General features: G+C 47.5%; 1 protein-coding gene across 1 annotated transcript; it reads left to right on the top strand.

Moving 5' to 3' along the window:
• The first annotated feature begins 6933 nt into the window (after positions 1–6933).
• LOC139023628 (copine-4-like) lies at positions 6934–8484 on the top strand. Its single transcript, XM_070437131.1, has 3 exons — positions 6934–7070; positions 7274–7511; positions 8105–8484. The coding sequence occupies exons 2-3, from the start codon at positions 7365–7367 to the stop codon at positions 8234–8236; spliced, it is 279 nt and encodes a 92-aa protein (XP_070293232.1). The 5' UTR covers positions 6934–7070; positions 7274–7364; the 3' UTR covers positions 8237–8484.
• The last annotated feature ends 1737 nt before the right edge of the window (positions 8485–10221 follow it).

Genomic DNA, 10221 nt, shown 5'->3' on the forward strand with positions numbered 1-10221 from the left:
GCTTTCTCAGTTTCTGCACACATTTCTATGGGATGAGGTCAGGGCTTTGTGATGGCCAAATTTGGAAGTATGCTTGGGGTCAAATTGTCCATTTAAGAAGAACCCATTTGCTGACAAGTCTTTCACTTCCTGACTGATATCTTGGAAATGTTGCTCAATATATCCAATAGTTTTCCTCCTCATAGATGCCATCTATTTGTGAAGGCATTCCAGTACCCCTCTGCACAGCAAAAGCACCCCACAACATGGATTTGCTGCCCCCCGGCTTACGTTGGGATGGTGTTCTTTGGCTTGCAGTCTTCCTTTTTTCTCCAACTAAAGATGGTCATTATGGCCAAAAGTTATTTTTTGTTCATCGACTCAGAGGACTAATGTCTCCAAAAAGTATGATCTTTTTCACTCATGGCGAGTTGCAAACACGTAGTCCTGGCGTTTTTTTATTGGCGTTTTTGGAGGCAGTGGCTTCTTTCCTTGCTTTGAGCGGGCTTTCAGGTTCATAGTCGATTATAGGACTCGTTTACTGGGATATATATATATTTTTGTAACCTGTTTCTCCTGCCAGCATCTTTCACAAGGTCTTTTCTACTGTTGTTCTGGGATTGATTTTGCAACTGTTTCACACAAAAGTATGTACATGTCTAGGAGACAGATGTCGTCTCTGTCCTGAGCGGATGATGGCTGCGTGGTCCATGACTGTTTATACTTTGCGTTTACTTTACATCACAGGTACACCTGCCAATTGACTCAATGATGTCCATTAGCCTTTCAGAAGCTTCTAAGCCCTGACCAGTAATTTAGGAATTTTCCAACGTTTAAAGACACGTCCATTTAGTGTATGAACTTCTGACGCACCGCGGGGGGAATTGTATACAGTGAATTATAAATGAGATAATCTGTCTGTAAACAATTGTTGGAAAAGTTACTTATTGTGTCTTGCACAAAGTAGATGTCCATAACGCGACTTGCCAAAACTATAGTTTGCTTAACATAATTTGTGGAGTGGTTGAAGACGAGTTTTTATGACTCAACCTAAGTGTATGTCAACTTCCGACTGTCAAGCTGCATCATATTATCAAGTGAAATATGATTCTCCTTGAAAAGTGAGGCTTATTCTCATAGAAAGAGTTAAATATGTTACACAGTTGCCAAGTTTAATTCAATTGATCTCATTTGATCTATCCAGCTCACCTGCACACAGCCCTAACTTTTCACCACACTGTAAAAGAATAGACTATAAGAAGGTTACATTTTTTTCAGCTTTTCAGCTCATCCTCCACTTTCTACCTGTATTGTGTCACTCTATTATCTTGCTTGTTTTTGATTGGCAGCTGCCCTGGAGGGTTGGAGAGGAAGCCAGACAGGTTCTGATCAGTCCGAGAGTCTTGCCAGGAAAGCAGCCAGGAATAGATCAGTCTCAGTACTCCTCTGTCAGGCAAGCTTCCTGCCCCACCTCCCAAGGCAGAGGGCATGGCTTGGCAGTTTTTCATGGCAAGAAAGAAAATTGACTGTCGACAGATTGCTGTTAGAATGTGGACACACACAATGCGCGCACACACACACGCTCAGTCAAACCTGTCTTCCTTTGTTGCCTGTACCAATTTTGATATTGATACTCTGTTTGAAGGTGAACGTTTGCATGCACTGTGGGTGAGAGGGAGTGGCAGCTGAGACTGCCTGTGTGTGGACGTGCCGGTGTTTGTGCTGTGTAAGATACTTTTGTATATATAAGTGTATGTGGACACCCTTCAAATTAGTGAATTTGGCTATTTCAGCCACACCTGTTGCTGAAAAATCAAGAATCAAGAATCAAGCAAATAATCAGCACACCGTCATACAAAAAACACTGGCAGTAAGAATGTCCTTACTGAAGAGCTCCGTGACTTTCAACGTGGCATCGTCATAGGATGCCACCTTTCCAACAAAGTTCGTCATTTCTTCCCTGCTAGCACTGCTCTGGTCAACTGTATGTGCCGTTATTGTGAGTGGAAACCTCTAGGAGCAACAATGGCTCAGCCGCGACGTGGTAGGCCACAAGCTCACAGAACTGGAAGATGTATCATGTTTTAAATCACTCTGTCCTCGGGTTGCAACACTCACTTACCGAGTTTCCAAACTGCCTCTGGAAGTAACATCAGCACAATAATTGTTCGTCGTCGAGCTTCATGAAATGGGTTTCCATGGCTGAGCAGCCGCACAAGGCCTAAGATCACCATGTGCAATGCCAAATGTAAAGTTTGGAGAAGGAGGAATAAAGTTGGTTGTTTTTTCACGGTTCGGGCTCGGCCCCTTAGCTCCAGGTGAAGGGAAATCTGCTACAGCAGACAATGACAATCTAGACCATTATGTGCTTCCAACTTTGTGGCAATAGTTTGGGGAAGGCATTTCTGTTTCAGCATGACAATGAGATGTTCGACGAGCAGTGTCCATCCACATTGCAGTATAGTGTCAGTAGTCAGATCTCCAGATGGTTGCAGTATAGTGGTCAGTAATCAGACCTCCAGATGTCTGCAGTATAGTGGTCAGTAGTCAGCACTCCAGTGTCTGCAGTATAGTGGTCAGTAACTCAGATCTCCAGATGTTCTGCAGCTATAGTGGTCAGTAAGTCAGATCTCCAGACGTCTGCAGTATAGTGGTCAGCTAATCAGACTTCCGACGTTGCAGTAGTGGTCAGTATCGATCTCCAGATGTCTGCAGTATAGTGGTCAGTAATCAGACCTCCAGGATGTTGCAGTATAGTGGTCAGTATCAGACCTCCAGATGTCTGCAGTAAGTGGTCAGTATCAGACCTCCAGATGTGCAGTATAGTGGTCAGTAATCAGACTCCAGATGTCTGCAAGTATAGTGGTCAGTAATCAGACCCTCAGTGTTGGCAGTATAGTGTCAGTAATCAGACCTCCAGAATGTCTGCAGTATAGTGGTCAGTAATCAGACCTCAGATGTCTGCAGTATAGTGGTCAGTAATCAGACCTCCAGATCGCTCTGCAGTATAGGGTCAGTAAATCAGACCTCCAGATGTCTGCAGTATAGTGGTCAGTAATCAGACCTCAGATGTCTGCAGTATAGTGGTCAGTAATCAGACCTCCAGAGTTTGCAGTATAGTGGCAGTAATCGACTAAATCTGCATAGTCTAGTGGTCAGATTCATCAGACGTCTGCCAGTATAGTGTCAGTATCAGACCCCTAGATGTCTGCAGTATAGTGGTCAGTAATCAGACCCTAGATGTCTGCAGTCTAGTGGTCAGTAATCAGACCTCAGATGTCTGCAGTATAGTGGTCAGTAATCAGACCTCCAGATGTCTGCAGTCTTAGTGGTCAGTATCAGACCTCCAGACGTCTGCAGTCTAGTGGTCAGTAATCAGACCTCAGATGTCTGCAGTCTAGGGTCAGTAATCCGACCTCCAGAGGTCTGCAGTATAGTGGTCAGTAATCAGACCTCCAGTGTCTGCAGTATAGTGGTCAGTAATCAGACCTCCAGATGTCTGCAGTATAGTGGTCAGTAATCAGACCTCCAGATGTCTGCAGTATAGTGGTCAGTAGTCAGATCTCCAGATGTCTGCAGTATGTGGTCAGTAATCAGACCTCCAGACGTTGCAGTTAGTGGTCAGTAATCAGACGTCTGCAGTTAGTGGTCAGTTAATCAGACCTCCAGAGTCTGCAGTTAGTGGTCAGTAATCAGATCAGATGTCTGCAGTAAGTGGTCAGTAATCAGACCTCCAGACGTCTGCAGTATAGTGGTCAGTATACTCAGATGTCTGCAGTATAGTGGTCAGTAATCAGACCTCCAGACGTCTGCAGTATAGTGGTCGTAATCAGACTCCAGATGTCTGCAGTCTAGTGGTCAGTAGTCAGATTCCAGATGTCTGCAGTTATAGTGGTCAGTAATCAGACCTCCAGATGTCTGCAGTATAGTGGTCAGTTAATCAGACCTCCAGGTCTGCAGTTAGTGGTCAGTAATAGACCTCCAGATGTCTGCAGTATAGTGGTCAGTAATCAGACCTCCAGACGTCTGCAGTATAGTGGTCAGTAATCAGACCTTCAGACGTCTGCAGTATAGTGGTCAGTAATCAGATCTCCAGACGTCTGCAGTATAGTGGTCAGTATAGACTCAGATGTCTGCAGTATAGTGGTCAGTAATCAGACTCCAGATGTCTGCAGTTAGTGTCAGTAATCAGACCTCAGATGTCTGCAGTATAGTGGTCAGTAATCAGACTTCAGACGTCTGCAGTCTAGTGGTCAGTAATCAGACCTCCAGACGTCTGCAGTCTAGTGGTCAGTAATCAGACCTCAGATGTCTGCAGTCTAGTGGTCAGTAATCAGACCTCCAGATGTCTGCAGTATAGTGGTCAAGTAATCAGACCTCCAGATCGTCTGCAGTCTAGTGGTCAGTAATCAGACCTCCGTCTGCAGTCTAGTGGTCAGTAATCAGACCCTATGTCTGCATATAGGTTCAGATCCAGACGTCTGCAGTTAGTGGCAGTAATCAGACCCCTAGATGTCTGCAGTTAGTGGTCAGTAAATCAGACCTAGAGTCTGCAGTCTAGTGGTCAGTAATCAGACCTCCAGATGTCTGCAGTATAGTGGTCAGTAATCAGACCCCTAGATGTCTGCAGTATAGTGGTCAGTAATCAGACCTCCAGATGTCTGCAGTATAGTGGTCAGTAATCAGACCTCCAGATGTCTGCAGTGTAGTGGTCAGTAATCAGACCTCCAGATCTGCAGTATATGGTCAGTAATCAGACCTCCAGATCGTCTGCAGTCTAGTGGTCAGTAATTCAGACCTCAATGTCTGCAGTCTAGTGGTCAGTATCAGACTCCAGACGTCTGCAGTTAGTGGTCAGTAATCAGACCTCCAGACGTCTGCAGTCTAGTGGTCAGTAATCAGACCTTCAGACTGTCTGCAGTCTAGTGGTCAGTAATCAGACCTCCAGATGTCTGGCAGTATCAGTGGTCAGTAACTCAGACCTTCAGATGTCTGCGTTTGGTCAGTAATCAGACCTCCAGATGTCTGCAGTATAGTGGTCAGTAATCAGACCTTCAGACGTCTGCAGTATAGTGGTCAGTAATCAGATCTCCAGACGTCTGCAGTATAGTGGTCAGTAATCAGAACTTCAGACGTCTGCAGTGTAGTGGTCAGTAATCAGACCTCCAGACGTATGCAGTCTAGTGGTCAGTAATCAGACCTCCAGATGTCTTAATGTTGCTGCTCTACACCTCTCCACACACTCACACTCTCATCCCCTCAGGAAAGCTTCTCACTGATAATGAAATCTCTCTCTCTCTGTGTGTGGACCCACTCCAATTAAATTTGCATACCCACTCCAATTAAATTTGCATACCCACTCCAACAGATCCACAGATTACGTAACCTCTATTGCATTCCACACTGCCCTCTCCCATGTGAGGACACAGTTCATCGACTACAGCTCAGCGTTCAACACCATAGTGCCCACAAATCTCATCACTAAGCTCAGGACCCTTGGACTGAACACTACCGTCTGAAACTGAATCCTGTACTTCCTGACAGGCCGCCCCCAGGTGGTGAGGGTAGGCAACAACACATCCGCCACGCTAACCCTCAACAAGGGCCCACTCAGGAGTGTGKGCTTAGTCTCCTCCTGTACTCCCTGTTCAGCCACGACTGCCTGGCCGCTCACGACTCCATCATTATGTTTGCTGACGACCCGACCCGATGAGACACCCTATAGGGAGGAGGTCAGTGACCTGGCAGTGTGGTGCCAGGACAACAACCTCTCCCTCAATGTCAGCAAGACAAAGGAGCCAATTGTGGACTACAGGAAACAGAGGGCATAGCACACCCCCATCCACATCGACAGGGCTGTAGTGGAGCGGGTCAAGAGCTTTAAGCTCCTCGGTGTCCACATCACTAAGGAATTAGCATAGCCCACACACACACCAACAAAGTCATGAAGAATGCACAACAACGCCTCTTCCCCTTCTACAGCTGCACCATTGAGAGCGTGTTGACTGGCTGCATCACCACTTGGTATCTGACCGCAAGGCGCTTCAGAGGATAGTGTGTACGGCCCAGTACATCACGGGGGCTGAGCTCCCGCTATCCAGGACCTCTATACCAGGTGGTGTCAAAGGAAGACTCCAGCCACCAAAGTCATATACTGTTCTCCCTGCTTCTGCACAGACAGCGGTACTGAAGTCTGGAACTAACAGGACCCGGCACACAGCTTTTACCCCCAAGCCATAACACTGCTAAATAGTTAACCAAAATAGCTACCTGGACTATCTGCATTGACCCTTTTTGCACTAACTCTTTTGAGTCATTACAGACACTGCTGCTACTGTTTATTATCTATCCTGTTGCCTAGTCACTTACTCCTACCTTATATGTACATATCTACCTCAATTACCTCGTACCCCTGGACATGGATTCATTGTGTATTTATTCCACGTGTTATAATTTGTTAAAAGGTTTCTCTCTACATTTTTGGAAAGGTCCCGTAAGCATTCACGTAGCTCACTAGCTCTGGGGGGGGGGGGGGGGGAGTGTGTGTGTGTGTGTGACCAGTGAGGTCGTGATAGAGGGGTTGTTAATTAAATGAAATTCTCCAAAGATGTGTGTGTGACCTCAAATGCACACTCAATCAGTAAATAGCATTACTTCTGCTGCTCGTCCTAATGGGAGGCCACTGCTGTGATCCATGTAGTGGTGAGAGGAGATAAATACAAGTTAATGCAGCTGTGAAGATAACTAACTATTCACAGAGTGACTGCTTCCCTCAAAGTGAAAAAATATCCTGGAATATCATGGGTCTCAATTACTCCACAAAGATACCTTCACACCTGTGTGCATTGCTGTTGATGCACCTGTGTGCATTGCTCTGAGTTCTCCAGAGGTATATGACTGTGAGTGTTACTGTGTGTGTGTTATTCTGTGTTTTTTCCAACATATGTCTATGGGTGTGCAGGTATCCAAGGGTGGTGGAGGCCTATCAGACATGCTTCCTAAGCTTCAGCTCTACGGCCCACCAACATCGCCCCCATCACCAGAAAGTAGCCAGCTCCGCTTCACAGGAAATGCACACCAAGGAGGCCATGGTAAGCTAGCTGTCAGTTGTCCCCTCTCCTTGGAACCAATCGATTGGGAGCTTGAACCTAGCTTGAGCTTAAATCATGTATTGATGTCAATGGGAGACTTGCGCAACGTTTTAGAGTTATGCTCAACATGTATTTCCAACACACCCCACAGACATTACTCTCTCACGTTTCTCCCCAGTCATTGACTTCCTTTATCTCTGCAGCAGTACTTCATTCTGCTCATCCTAACGGACGGAGTGATCACAGACATGGCAGACCACCCGCGAGGCCATCGTCCAAGCCTCCCACTTGCCAATGTCCATCATCATTGTAGGCGTGGGAAGTGCTGACTTCAGTGACATGCAGATGCTGGATGGAGATGACGGGATCCTTCGCTCGCCCAAGGGGGAGCCCTGCCTACGAGACATCGTCCAGTTCGTCCCCTTCCGCAACTTCAAACATGTGGAGTCTTTACTGGAACTGGGAGGGGTTACCTGAGGAACTGGTAGGTTACCTGAGGAACTGGGAGGGTTACCTGAGGAACTGGAGGGTTACCTGAGGAACTGGGAGGGTTACCTGAGGACTGGGAGGGTTACCTGAGGAACTGGTGAGGGTTAACTGGAGGGTTACCTGAGGAACTGGGCAGGGTTACCTGAGGAAACTGGGAGGGTTACCTGAGGAACTGGGAGGGTTACCTGAGGAACTGGGAGGGTTACCTGAGGGAAACGGTAGGTACCTGAGGGAATAACTGGGAGGGTTACCTGAGGAACTGGGAGGGTTACCTGAGGAACTGGGAGGGTTACCTGAGGAACTGGGAGGGTTACCTGAGGAACTGGGAGGGTTACCTGAGGAACTGGTAGGTTACCTGAGGAACTGGGAGGGTTACCTAAGGAACTAGGAGGGTTACCTGAGGAACTGGGAGGTTACCTGAGGAACTATGAGGGTTACCTGAGGAACTATGAGGGTTACCTGAGGAACTAGGAGGGTTACCTGAGGAACTGGGAGGTTACCTGAGTGTTACAGGAAGTGACAGGTTTCTCTCTGTCCTTCTCCAGGGCTCACCTGCAGAGCTGGCAAAGACTGTCCTAGCAGAAGTGCCCAACCAGGTGGTTGACTACTACAACAACAAGGGCATCAAGCCCAAAGTGCCCAGCGAGTTCGAGTCTTCCAGGACATTCGCCCCCTGAAAGGAGGGGCCCAACGCACTCGTTACAACAGACAGCACCTTACGCTGACTAACTGAAAAGTTTACTGTTTTGCTCTTCGTTTGTTTGTTCTTTTCATTGTGCATGCGTGGCCTCCGAGGCTTGCATCTGTAAAGCAACTGTATCATTCAAAGCATTGGTATGGTGGGGGGACACACAAACGAACAATCAAACTGACATCCCTACAGATGAACATTCAACTATCGATGAAGGAATGTACAGAACACCCCCGTTCCTTGTTTTATACGAGTTTGTTGAGATTTTGCTAAATTTCTTGATATTCATACATTGTAAAACATTTTGGACCACAGTGAATGAACTAGCTACCTGCGTTTATAAACGTCTGCGTCCTCAGAAGTCCATATTGCAGATAAGGCAGATGCATGAACTGTTGTTTTGCATGCTGGTAATAAAGCAGACACTGTTTTCTCATGGTTCATGTGGTTTTCTTAGTGAATAATAGAGCTGACAGTATTGTAGGGATCAAGGACGTTCTACTATGAAGCATGTTGACAGCACAAATGCAGTATTCTGGGATGTTCACTGGAGAATATTATGGGCACATCATTTGCCGTTGTCATGTTACAATGCTGTATTCTGTGAAATTATGAATTACTTATAATAATAAAAGCTTTATCAATATGCTTGTGACTTGTACTATGTTAAAAAAAAATCTATTGGGTTTCAAGTCAAAAACATCATTGGAATTGTGGTCATATCAAATTCAATTCATTCTATGAAAAATCCATAGAAAATGCAGAGAACTGAATTGGCAGAATTTCAATATTCCGGTGTGCGTGTCAAAGTAGTCAAAGGAATTGGGAATTGGGGTCACTTTCTTAGCATTTCCATTGTATTCTATTGATTTAAAAACCTCCATAAAAATGATGGGAATGTTCTGATTGAAGTTGAACAGAACAAGTCTGTCCATGTGCAGCCATGTGAGGACGGTGACAATTCCTCCTAGGATTGGAGTAAGTCACGACTCTCCCTTTGAGGTGTCTGGGGAGGAGGGAGGGAGATGGGGAGGAGGGAGATAGAGAGAGGGAGATGGGGAGATGGGGGGGAGAGAGAGGGAGGGAGATGGGGAGAAGGGAGGGAGGTAGATGGGGAGAAGGGAGGAGATGGGGAGAAGGGAGGGAGGGAGATGGGGGGGAGAGAGAGGGAGGGAGATGGGGGAAGAGGGAGGGAGATGGGGAGAAGAGATAGGGAGATGGGGAGATGGGGGGGAGAGAGAGGGAGGGAGATGGGGAGAAGGGGAGGGAGTGAGATGGGGAGAAGGGAGGGAGGGAGATGGGGGGAAGAGAGGGAGGGAGATGGGGAGAAGGAAGGGAGATGGGGAGAAGAGAGAGGGAGATGGGTAGATGGGGGGAGAGAGGGGAGATGGGGGGGAGAGAGGGGGTTGGGGAGATGGGGAGGGGAGGGGGGAGATGGGAAGGAGAGAGGGAGGGAGATGGGGAGAAGGGAGGGAGGGAGATGGGGAGAAGAGAGAGGGAAATGGGGAGATGGGGGGAGAGAGAGGGCATTGGGGAGAGGGGAGGGGAGGGGGGAGATGGGAGGGGAGATGGGAGAGAGTGGGAGGGAGATGGGGAGAGAGATGGAGGGAAATGGGATAGAGGGAGGGAGATGGGAAGAAGGGAGAGAGGGAGATTGAGGAGGAGAGGGAGGGAGATGGGGAGGACTGAGGGGAGGGAGATGGGGAGAAGAGAGGGAGGGAGATGGGGAGAGAGAGGGAGGGAGGGTGGGAGATGGGGAGGACTGAGAAGGGAGATGGGAGAAGAGAGGGAGGGAGATGGGGAGGAGGGAGGGATATGGGGAGAGAGCGGGAGGGATTGATAGCAATGAGAGGGACAGAGATTTCTGAGATGCGTGATGAATACTATAGAAAGGGCAGGCAAGGGCCCTTTCATATCCAGAGCAGCCGGCAGTCCATTAATTCTGTCCTGGTTCATAATGAACTATCGGCG

Source organism: Salvelinus sp. IW2-2015, linkage group LG34 (genome assembly GCF_002910315.2).
Source record: "Salvelinus sp. IW2-2015 linkage group LG34, ASM291031v2, whole genome shotgun sequence".
In the NCBI taxonomy this organism is placed as follows: domain Eukaryota; kingdom Metazoa; phylum Chordata; class Actinopteri; order Salmoniformes; family Salmonidae; genus Salvelinus; species Salvelinus sp. IW2-2015.

Coding starts and splice junctions, on each gene's coding strand:
- LOC139023628 (XM_070437131.1), top strand. CDS start 7,365: ATGTCCATCATCATTGTAGGCGTGGGAAGTGCTGACTTCAGTGACATG. Junction 7,512..8,104: donor CCTTCCGCAACTTCAAACAT/GTGGAGTCTTTA, acceptor GTCCTTCTCCAG/GGCTCACCTGCAGAGCTGGC.